Source organism: Amblyraja radiata, chromosome 34 (assembly GCF_010909765.2).
Source record: "Amblyraja radiata isolate CabotCenter1 chromosome 34, sAmbRad1.1.pri, whole genome shotgun sequence".
In the NCBI taxonomy this organism is placed as follows: domain Eukaryota; kingdom Metazoa; phylum Chordata; class Chondrichthyes; order Rajiformes; family Rajidae; genus Amblyraja; species Amblyraja radiata.
Window position 1 is genome coordinate 13,189,313 of NC_045989.1, and position 12,440 is coordinate 13,201,752.

At 40.6% G+C, this 12,440-nt stretch overlaps 1 protein-coding gene across 2 annotated transcripts in view; it reads right to left on the reverse strand.

The window, feature by feature from the left end:
• Positions 1-2,141: 2,141 nt before the first annotated feature.
• rasgrf1 (Ras protein specific guanine nucleotide releasing factor 1) overlaps positions 2,142-12,440 on the reverse strand; it is a 59,955-nt gene continuing 49,656 nt past the window's right edge. For both annotated transcript variants that reach the window (XM_033050168.1, XM_033050167.1), the window contains exons 20-28: positions 11,082-11,194; positions 10,456-10,516; positions 10,270-10,364; positions 9,250-9,334; positions 8,328-8,525; positions 8,139-8,218; positions 7,589-7,706; positions 5,261-5,329; positions 2,142-3,595 (exon numbers count right to left, since the gene is read on the reverse strand). In XM_033050168.1, coding sequence (XP_032906059.1) covers positions 3,503-3,595; positions 5,261-5,329; positions 7,589-7,706; positions 8,139-8,218; positions 8,328-8,525; positions 9,250-9,334; positions 10,270-10,364; positions 10,456-10,516; positions 11,082-11,194 — 912 coding nt within the window. In that variant the 3' untranslated portion in view covers positions 2,142-3,502. The remainder of the gene's footprint in view (positions 3,596-5,260; positions 5,330-7,588; positions 7,707-8,138; positions 8,219-8,327; positions 8,526-9,249; positions 9,335-10,269; positions 10,365-10,455; positions 10,517-11,081; positions 11,195-12,440) is intronic.

Consider the following 12,440-nt stretch of genomic DNA (forward strand, 5'->3'; position numbering starts at 1 on the left):
AAAGGAGAACTAGCCAAATGGAAACAAAATTAATTTGATGGTAAGAAGCAGAGGGTGGTGATGGCTGGTTGTTTTTCAAATTGGAAGCTGGTGACCAAATATGTGACACAGGGATTAGTGTTGTGTTCCTGTTATTTGTCATACATCAATGATTTGGATGAGAATTTAGGTGGCATGATTAGTACATTTATGGAAGGCACCAAAATTGTTACTTTAATGGACAGTGAAGAATGTTGTCCATAGTTACACCAGGTTCTAGACCAACTGAGTACATGGGCAAAGGAATGGCAGATGGAGTTTAACTTAGTAAGCGCGAAGTGATGAACTTTGGTCGGTTAAATCAGGGCAGGACATACACAGTAAATGGCTGGGCTCTGGGGAATATCGTTGACCAGAGAAATTGAGTTGCCTGAAATTGGTGACACAGTTCGCTGAAACTGGTGACACAGGTAGACAGGGTAGTGCTTACCTTCACAAGTAGGGACATTAAGAACAACACTGGGACAATATGTTGCAATGGTACAAGTCAATTGGAGTCTTCTATGGGTTTCTGATCACCAGACTAGAAAGAATGTGATTAAGCTAGATGAAGTGCAGGATAAATTCAGCAGGATGTTGCCTGGAATGGAGGATTTGAATTATAAGGAGAGACTGGACAGGTTGGGAGTATTTTCCCTGGAACAAAGGAGACTGAGGGGAGACCTTAAAGACAGTTATAATATTATGGATAGTCACAGTCATTTTCTTCAGATAAGGTAGTCTACGGCTAAAGGGCATAGGGTTAAAGTGTAAAGATGAAGATTTAAAAGAGATCTGACTGGGGCAGGTTTGCCGTTCAGAGGTTGGGTTTATGGAATGAGTTGCCATAGGAAGTGGTCGAGGCAAGTACAATTACAACATTTAAGACATTTGGATGGGTTTAGAAGGATGTGGGCCCAGCATAGATAAATGGGTCTAGCGTAGGTAAGCACCTTCATTGGCACGGATGCGTTGGCCTATTTCTGTGCTGCATTAATCTGACATGATGACCTTCATGGCAGTGAAAAGCACAAACATTAGAAAAGCACTATTTCTTAAACCATGCTTTCATTTGTACTGCATTTATTTTTTTTGAAGAACTGAAACTAACAATAGAAATTAAACAGTGATAGGAACACAGGAACTTGAGGGGATTACACAGCCCCGCAGTCCTCTCCTAACATTTAGAGCTAGACTTGCGAGGCTATTGACCCATTACCGATAGTAAGGGTAGCTTAGGGTTCAGAGAGGCTTTTGAAATTATGAAAGCATTTAATGGAACGTGGAAAAACAATTATCAGTTGTAGGGACCTAAAATCTAGAGGTTATCGGAATATGAGTCATTGGTAAATCCAACAATGAACTCTTACTCAGAGAGTGGTGGGTATGTGAACCAAGATCCTAAAGGAATTGATTGAAACAAATAACAACATATATTGATGGGGAAGTTGGACAAATGTGTAAGAGAGAACAAAAACTGAAGGATATCCGGAGCAAGTGAGATGAAGTAGGGTGCGGGGAAGTTGGAGTGCACAATAAACTCCAGCATTGACTGAAACGAAACCTGCACCCGCTGAGTTTCCCCAGCAATTTTGTGTACCTCCAGCATTGACTAAATGGACTGAATGGTTTGTGCAATCGCCAATATAGTTGCTTAATAAAAATCTCCACTGATTTTTTTTTCTTACCTGATCACACTTCAGACCATTTACCATACCCACACCATCCCCTGCTCCATCTATAGGTAGTTCTGTAGCTTTTTACATTGAAAGCCAGAGTTCCTTTCCACTTTTTGGTGATGAAGCACTTCCTGATTTCACCTGAGCAGTTTGGCTTGAATATTATGATTTTACCCGTTTGTTCTGCATTCTATAAGCAGCAGCAGGCGTTGGCTTGGAGAGGCAGACTGAAGACCAGGTTTGGAATGGTTTGTGTACGACACATTACACTAAGCTGAATCAGTGGAGAGGCCTGGTTATGTATTCGAGGAGTGATTTTTAACAGATAATCATGCTCAAAACCTGATTTCCTCTGTTTGCATTTTTGACTGAATCGTTATTGCGCACATTTACTATGAAGTACAATGAAGTTAAGATAAAATAATACCCAAGAAAATGTTGACAGACTTGTGAAAAATCTCTTTACTCATAAAATAATGTAAGTACACGCAGAGCAAAGATCCAGCCTATTTGCGTTTCTCATCACTGCTCGGAGACTCCAGGAGCTGCCCAAAGCCACTGTGGACGAACCTTATCCTGGACATTGTGAGTGCAGAGCATCTCGTGTCAGCCAAAGCAATCCCAGAGAAACTTAAAGCAGCTTGGGGTCAACAGAGAAGCACTGGCCTGGAGATTGAGCTTCAGCAGAACTCTTATCCCAGAATTGTTTGTAAGGGAGTTTTGTTTCTGTATTGGGGGTAGAGGTTTTCTTTGGTCCTCATTAAGGTGAGGTTTATCTTGGTAATTCTCATCTTAATGAGTTGAGAAATGTTGGTGTTCAGTGTTCTGCAGTTAGGTAGAGCATGGGATAGGTACAAACTAATAATCTCTTGATATGTTTTAGTTATGTGTGTTAGCTTCAGTAGGAGTGTGTGGACATCCCCCACACTATCCGTGGGCATCAACTGGAAATTGGTGCTACATCAAGTGGGCTTCTATGCGAGAGGCTCCTGTTTCTTGACTGAGTAGTCTGAGCCTTATTATTTATCAGATCAGCAAGGAGAGGATTCAAACCAGGGTCCCAGGGGTGCTAATCCAGCCTTAACACTGGAAAGGAGTCATATGACCCATCAAGGTAATCTTAATGTGGACCCAGAGATAGAAGGTGAGTTAGCTAGAGAGATGAAGCTTTCAATCTGGGTAATGAACTCAGATCCTCCCCAGGAAAGGATGATGTGCTGGTCAGTTACATCACAGTGCCTCCAGTGGTGAAAGGAAACCTCCATCAGAGAAGAGGTGACTGTCAGGTTTAGCCTTAAGCCTGTGATAACAAGACCAAGTGTGGATGAGAATATCACACAACCCTTTGTAAGTGGTAAGGGTCATTCAGCACATCAGTAGTTCCCAGTGGTGAAAGGAGTCCATGAGATAGGGAAGACTTTAATACCGTGGGCTCTGCTCCATGGGCTGGATTGGATCCAAGCCCCTGGAAGTGAAAGGGCATGTTCTGGCCCATTATACCATCCATTCTGGGATAGTGTTGGAGAACTGTGTAGATTTTCTAAAGAATGCTGAAATGGTTCAGTTGTAACTTAAATAGCAACAACTGCTGCACTATTTTTTTTTCAAAAAGATTTGCTCTACAATAAAAGTCCAGCAGCTGTTTTATTGTCAAATGGCCCTCTGGAGCAAGTGGACGGATGGTGCACTCCGTGTATTATTTAGTAGTGTCTTCTCTTCAGCGATGGCCCATGCACAGCACATTGAAGGAGACCAGCGATATCATCAGTTATGCAAGGTTTCTGATGCTGAGGGATGATTGTGATTCAGGTTGGCTGCTTTGGTTCTATCCTCAGAGATGCTTCATAAAGGCTTTCTTCATCCATGACGTTAGACTGCTCTAATAAATACCGTGCCACCTAATCGAAGAAAAACATGACATTTTTATTGAAAATGAAGTTTAGTAGGTTGTACCAGTTGGTGACCACACGTGGATTCCACATACTAACTAGAGTTAAGTTCACCACTGTGTTGTGATTATACATCAACATCCAGCTAAAATAATCCATATCCAACACTCAATTCACAGCCTGAGCCAGTAAATCTCAGGGACATTATCGTTGCCTTTCTACTGCTGTTCTTTAAAGTGTTGCCATGAGATCTCTCTTGCTTCCATTGAGGGAGCAGACAGGACATGACTTTAGCATTTTTTCCTAAAGGCAACATTTCAGACAATTTTTCCAAAAGGCAACATTTCAACATTTCATACATTCCCTTTGCATAAGGAATGATGCCTAGATATTTGTGCTCGGGTCTCTGGAGGGGCATTTGAGTCCACAATCTTCTGACCCAGCAGCGATAGTCCTTCCTACAAAACCCAGAGGTGTAGAACATGGATTCCTAAGTGAATGTTAAGTAGCTAGTTTTGGAGTTTATCTCCAGCATTGTGTGGCTATCTGACATCTTCAATGTTTTTGTTAATCCAAAGGGCAACACTCTAATGATTCGGAGATATGAATTCAACCCTCAAAGGCATGGTAATCAAGGAACTACTGGATGGAGATAGAAACAATTAGATTAAGCCACCTGCTGCTGGAGAAGAATAGCTGGTCTGGCCTCTATGGGACTCAAGACTTTCTGTAACTGCCTTCTGAAACAGCCCAGGAAACCTCTCAGTTCATAGGCAATCGGGATGATGAATAAACAATGGGCTTTTCTTTGAAATAGTAGTGCAGAGGTTAAAAGTTCTCATTTCCCCCCCATTCTCCATAGCAAATGTCTCTAAGGGCTTGTGCCCCTCCCAACAGGTCTAAAAATAACTGTTGGTTAAAAATCACAATGCAAGCAATGTTTGGAAGTGGCAAATGTTTTTTTCTCTGCAGCAGCAGGCTATGAAAATTGATGGCTTTCTGAGTTATTCAATATAATTTGACAAACAAAATGTGATATATAAACCTGATCCCATTTGCAATTTCAATCTTTTGAATTGTTCCAATTATGTTTACCTCCCAGCTCAGCAGTGTGTAAGGACCAACTCTTTGGAGCCTCTGCTAATCTAAAATTCTAGGGATGTAACAAGGCCTGTATTTATTCCCCAGAGAAGTGCAGCTGGCATGGTGATGACATTTGCTCAGTGTCATTCAGTCAAGATTCTGGCTAGAACCAATGAAGGAACAGCACTACCTATTCAGTTAGGATAGTGTGTGACTTGGGGAGAAAGTAATCGTAATAATCAGCATGCAAACTCGTTCAGTAGGTGGCTTTGAGAACATTAGAGATTAATGGAAAAGATAAGATTTAAAAATAAGTTCTAAATTTGAGCATAAGATGTGAACGTCAAATGGCTATTGCTGCATTAATGAGGAAGTGCTGCATTGTCAGAAGTACGATGCTTCGAATAAGGCTGAGCACCTGCCTGCTGGATAGTTCTTGAGGATCTCAGATAGTTCTTAAGGATCTCACAGCACTATTTGAAGAATCTACCTGACAGTCCTCACCAATATTTCTTCATCAGAAACTACATCTATTCTATCTGTCAGGGGAATATTTGGTGAAACTACTCAATTAACACAAAATGAACTGACCTTGATTTGTTGCTCTATCTTGTAGGATGTCTGCTGGAATTGTCTGATTTCTCGGATTATGTGAGATATCTGTTAATGTAAACCATGGGTGAAAATGCATTCCACAATCAATTGTGTTTACAGAGTCTTCCAATAACTTTTCAAAGCCAGTTAACAGCTGAATAAATCTATGTATGTCTAAATGTCGTGTGTAGCATAAGGTCATAATAAGAAAAAGGGCTATTCATTTATCCTGTAGGTTACCCCTGTACAAGACATATTATCAAATATTTACAATTCCATTGAGTTTAGAGCCTTTTGAGCCCTCGTCTTTTTCCTCAGCAATCCCTTAAGATGAAGGATAATTTTCGTCCACTCCATTTGTGTGGGTTATAGGATCTGATGAGTACCATATAACTCTACCATAGAAGGTTTTCTAAAAACATTCACTGCTCTTTGAAATCTTTGTGCAACTTACAAAAACATTGTAATTTGTGTCCCAATTGATTCACTCATTCCCTCCTGTTCCACAGAATTCAACTGAATCCACATTTCACTTCTGAAATTTAGTGAAAGATTTTTTTAAAGCATGGTTGAATTTTCAATACCTGTTGATATGACTGAGTAAACCATTCAGTTTAAGGACAAGTTTGGGTAACAAATGTCAGTCTTACCAGCACCATGTGATTCTGAAAAATGAATTAAAAAAATATTCTGAAGCACTAAACTGTAAATGCTGAAAATCTAAAGTTAAAGTAGAAAATATATTCAAGAATATAAATACTTATCTCCTATCTCTTATTTTCTACTCTCTCTCTCTCTCTTTCTTCTTTTTTACTTCTCTCCCTCACTCTCTCTCTCTTTTCGTTTTTTTTCTCACACACTACACGTCACATGTTTTTCTACTCTCTATTCCCTAGTCTCTTTTTCTCTCATTGAAAAAATAAATAAAAAATGAAGCTATACATAGAATGTAACATGCCAACATATATTTGGCACCTGAAAAAAGGTACCACTATATTGTACTTACTTCTAATTTAAAAAAAAAATGTAAATAAAAAAAAATAGAAAATATAGCAAATGGTCAGAGCATCATAAAGGTTGGACAAAAGGTCAACCCACCTGAAATGTTATTTCTTTCCCCACTAGTGCTTCCTGTTTTATGTATTGCTAGCATTTCCTGTTAAAAAGTTATAATTGTATGGATTTTCTGATACATTTATAGCATTGTAATATGATCCACTATTGTGCTTGGTTCATTAGTCAGTGAAATGGAAATGAGTCCTGTTCTGATCCATTCAGACAATGCGGAATTTTTAAATCTGCCAACTCATAAACAGTACAAAGGAACCAAACTTAAAATGAGGCCTTTGATGGTTCAGATACAGTAGGAACGCTCTGATTGCAACTGCAGTATTTGAGAGGTACCAGAATCCTATAATTTGCAACTCTAAGGAAAATGATACATGCCACAGAGAAAGTCATCATAAGGTTTCTCCACAACTGCCTCCTACCACTAGCTATAAAAAACTGCTTTCAAATTACAGTGCGAGTTCCATACATCTAGAGATACAATGGACGTGATCTTCACTGCTTGATGAATCCAAGAGAAATACATGGAACATCAACCACGGTACATGGTCTTTCTTGAACTCATAATCCCTTTGATTCCATTAACTAAAAGGATTGGTGGAGGATTGGTGGATGTGGCTGCCCTCAGCAATGTATATATGTTACAGAAGCATTGGAGTTGTGATTCTAACCAATGAGTCTGCAACAGATCCAGCCTTGATTAATACGATAGAGCTAGGCTTTAGTGCAATGCTCCTATTGCCAAATAGCCCTTTTCCAAACAATATCACAGGATAATCACTATCCTCTGCAATCAACGCCTTCAGTAATGGAGAGGATTACTAGTGGCAGATGACATCTATCTCTTTGGCTCTCCACTCAAATAGTTTCATTTAGATCTCTTTAATGAAAATGGGTTTGGGGAAAACTGGAAACCATCACTGTGACACAAACATAGAAACATAGAAAATAGGTGCAGGAGTAGGCCATTCGGCCCTTCAAGCCTGCACCGCCATTCAATATGATCATGGCTGATCATCCAACTCAGTATCCTGTACCTGCCTTCTCTCCATACCCCCTGATCCCTTTAGCCACAAGGGCCACATCTAACTCACTCTTAAATATAGCCAATGAACTGGCCTCAACTACCTTCTGTGGCAGAGAGTTAATCTTCGCCGGCACGCTATATTTATTACAAAAGACTTACCACATCATCTGCCAGAAAACAAGATGCAGCAGAGTGAGACATGATTAAACAAAGGAGATCTGCTGACCTACCATTCTCATCTTGGAAAAGTTGACTAAGCCATCTTCAGCATAATTGGGTGTTCCTTCCTCAATGAATGCCAGGTCGGTCAGGTACATTCCCAAGTAAGGAACACACGGAGGATCACAACTTCAGACAACAACAAAAAAGTTGTTAGTTAAACATTAAACCGTAGCACATATACATATGCAAGAAAAATAGTAAGAATATGATTTCACTGAGCAATATATAATGGCCAGGACACATAGGAGAATTCTCCTGCTATTTTTCAAAGAAAGACCATGAGATTGTTTATGTCCATTAACAGGAACAGATATAGTTTGGGTTTCATGTCTCATCTGGAAGATTACATAGCTGCCAGTGTATTTCTCTCTCAGGACTGTACCGGTGCATCAGTCTAGATCTTTCCACTCAAGAGGAGTTTGAACCCACAATGTCTGATTTAGAGTCGAGAATGGTATCTGCTGGCTGACAATTGAAAGATGGACATCTAGAAAATGCATCTGATGTATTCTAATTCCTATTACTCCATTTAATATCTGGTTGAGAATGGAAACATACTTTTTCAGTGCCTCCCGGAGATTTTTGAATCGCCCTTCAGAAGACACCAGTTTTTGCAGCTTGTCAATTAATGCTTTGGTCTGGAACAAGAAAGAGAGAGGAGAATCTGATCACAGGTCTGGCCATCTGCACCTAAAGCCACTTAATTACTAAAATAAATCCCCATCCACATTATCCCCATCCACCCACCTGCTTGGATACTTTCAGCCATGTTTTTTTCAGCCGGAAGATGGCACTTCTGTTCAGTGCCGAGGTTATCACCAGCACGGCATTGTAATTGTGTAGACACTTGCAGATGTCCGCCACTGCCACCCATTTCTCAATGGCAGCTGTTCGGAAATTCACGTCATCACTCTTCAGAATCTCTGAAGCAATTAAGTTGCTGATCTGAGGAGAACAGTAAGACGGTAACATTATCATCAAAGTATTAACCATTGAACATTAGGCTCTTAAACCACACTACACAACCCTAACCACAACCTTACCGTGATAACAATCTACTATGGACTCAGTATCAAGTGCACAACATACTTATTTTTTGTAGTATAATGGTATTATTTTCCCAATTTGCTTAAAATTTAATGGAAAACTGTTTGAGATACAAACCTTTCTGAAATAATGAGATGAAGGAAGATATGAAGCAAGTCAGGTGGAGGAGAACTCTCTGTTAGAAGTAGGGTAAAGGAAGTTTAAGATTACTCCATGCTGGGAGTCAGGATGGGCTGGCATGTAAAAATAATGTCAAATTGATGAGTTTAGCAAGAAGATAGCTCTCTTACAACATGCAGAGTGTCACTCATTGTCTTGGGAATATATCTGTATCAGCTGGGGGATACTCTATATTATCCTCAGCTGGGGGATTTTAAAATAAGTACTTGATTCTCAGGAGGTTTTTATGTCAGTTGACAATTCCTTTATGCAATGTTCTAATGCTCGGAGCATGACCGACACTCTCAAGCTTGTCGACACTACTATTCCATCACATCACGTCAGATCTCATTTACCCAAAGAAGCTAAATTCCTCTCAACTTCATTGAGCCTTGCACTCGAGACAAAGGACACTTCAGTGAAGAAACACAATGTATACAGTTTGTTCAATGGCTGCACTCACATCATTGAAATGTTTGGTGGTTTTCATAATGTAGGGTGCTCTCTCGTTCTTCTCAGGTTTCATCCAACCTTGACCAAAAAATTCCCTGCATAGAAAACAAATAAGTGAACATTTTATTCTGTGATATTTTCTGATTAACGTTTTCCTGCACCTTGTAACGTGGACATTTTTCTTTAGATAAGGGGAGATTGAGAGATAAATCAATAGAGATATTTAAATTGCAAACACCATTTTTAGGATGGAGCAGAGAAGGTGCTTGTAGCTGTTAAGAGAAAAGAGAAATTAAAGATCATCTCTAGAGCCTGATCAAGAGTATGATCCAGATGGGCCAAAAGGACCAATAAACTACATGAATTAGTATTCAGCTCGCTAGTATACCAACAAAACTTTAGGTTATCTGAAGAAAAGAGTGTTTGAAGATCAACACCCACAAACATACCACCATGTTCATGATCCACAGTGCAGCATTGGCCTCCACCCTCCTTTATGCCTAGTACGTAGACTACTAAATCTGACCACAAAGCACCGGAGAGGTACCTCCAGCTCTGCCTCTGCAAAATCTTCTTAGTCCATTAGATGATAGGCAAGCCGATTCTGAACTTCCCCCAGTGCAATGATCCCAACATCAAGGTTTGGAGGTTTCATCCAAGTCATTTTGTTTACGTACTCAGAACATGCCCTCTACCTCATATTCTATCACAGTAAGAGAGTAACTAGACTACAAAAATGCTTCAAGGATGTTCTTGGAAAAATACAACATCCACACCAACTCCTGGGAATCCTTGTCTCATGACTGATATGCATGTTGAAGGAGCATTCAGGAAGGCACTGAGCACTCGGTGTCTCTTTGTAGGGCGCAAAGGGAAGCCAAACACACCAATGAAGGAGTACACATCTCCCATACTACCCAACCAACTGCCCTGTCAAACACCTGAAGCATAATCTGCAGATCCCACAGAAGCCTCATCGGCCACCTCTGTACTGACATGAAGGAAGTCTAAAAAGAAGGAAGTGACTTACTCATATGGAATGCACCCAAAGACCAGGTGGTCCAACAAAGTCAACTCTTCAGCTATCTCCAGGGCAGAAAGATTCTCAAAAGTCTCTGCTTCCGTCTTTTCAAAGAGGAGGAAAAAAGATGGAATTTTAATATAATAGTTGTAAAGCACAGAAACCCTCAAAGCGGAGAGAAAAAATGATACCAACCGTGTTCATAATCTCTTCCATAGGGATTTGGTAATATCCTGGGTCACCTTCATTCAGTGTCCTAGAAATTGGAAATGCTGTGTTATTAAACACAGGAAGATGGCAAGTCTTTAAAATACTGAGTGGGTGGGCGAGGAAGTACATTTAGCACAGAGATACAAGTACAAAATCCAGCAAGAGCTTCATTAAAACACATTTATTTTCCCTATGGATAGACGTCCATTGACCTGATACCTGTACTCACACCAATGATGCTCAGCTCCACCACCTTGTACCTGCTGGAGTCGTGGCAGTTTGGGTGGTGGAGTCTAGAGACAATCACGACAAGCCACCCATTTCCACAATGGTTGAAATCAATAATCAAAATGGATTTAAGAGGAATCTAGGTAAACAAATGACCAATAAAATAAAGGATATGGTGGTGGGGAAAGAGCCAAGGATTGGCAGGGGTGTTTAAGGAGGAACAGGGACACATGCAGGAACCAGATGCCAAATGGTCAGTTTCCAAATTGCAGGTTCTGTGGAATATCACCTGGTTCACCCTGAAGAAGTATCCCTTCCATTAAATAATCCGCATTACGATTTCATCGTTTTGTTGGAGTAAAATCCTGCTTAGGAGAACTTGCCTGATGATGTTAGCTGCTGCTTTCCTCTCTTGAGTTAGCAATTCAGGGTCATGAATAACTTCCTCCAGAAAACCAATCACTTTGATTTTTAACTCGATGTTTGCTTCAAAATCCTATAGATGAAGAACAATTAACATTTAATATTTCTGGGACTCCCATTACAAAAACTGTGGCTAAATTTCCCATCATGTACCATATGCATCGTATGGAGGGATGGCTGACATTATAAAGCACCTTTCACATTTCAGGAATGACCCAAATGGACTTCAGCCATTCTTTAAAATGTAGTCACTGTTTTTTTTTTGTGACAATCCTAATAGTCTAACTGGATGAACAAAGATCTCATGTATCTCTGCGGGGTACCGCAAGGCTCAGTGCTGGGACCCCAGCTATTTACGATATATATTAATGATTTGGACGAGGGAATTGAATGCAACATCTCCAAGTTTGCGGATGACACAAAGCTGGGGGGCAGTGTTAGCTGTGTGGAGGATGCTAGGAGGCTGCAAGGTGACTTGGATAGGCTGGGTGAGTGGGCAAATGCATGCAGATGCATGGCAGATGCAGTATAATGCGGATAAATGTGAGGTTATCCACTTTGGTGGCAAAAACAGGAAAGTAGACTATTATCTGAATGGTGGCCGATTAGGAAAGGGGGAGATGCAACAAGACCTGGGTGTCATGGTACACCAGTCATTAAAAGTAGGCATGCAGGTGCAGCAGGCAGTGAAGAAGGCGAATGGTATGTAGCATTCATAGCAAAAGGATTTGAGTATAGGAGCAGGGAGGTTCTACTGCAGTTGTACAGGGTCTTGGTGAGACCACACCTGGAGTATTGCGTTCAGTTTTGGTCTCCTAATCTGAGGAAAGACATTCTTGCCATAGAGGGAGTACAGAGAAGGTTCACCAGACTGATTCCTGGGATGTCAGGACTTTCATATGAAGAAAGACTGGATAGACTCGGTTTGTACTCGCTAGAATTTAGAAGATTGAGGGGGGATCTTATAGAAACTTACAAAATTCTTAAGGGGTTGGACAGGCTAGACGCAGGAAGATTGTTCCCGATGTTGGGGAAGTCCAGAACAAGGGGTCGCAGTTTAAGGATAAGGGGGAAATCTTTTAGGATCGAGATGAGGAAAACATTTTTCACACAGAGAGTGGTGAATCTCTGGAATTCTCTGCCACAGAAGGTAGTTGAGGTCAGTTCATTGGCTATATTTAAGAGGGAGTTAGATGTGGCCCTTGTGGCTAAAGGGATCAGGGGGTATGGAGAGAAGGCAGGTACAGGATACTGAGTTGGATGATCAGCCATGATCATATTGAATGGCGGTGCAGGCTCGAAGGGCCGAATGGCACCTA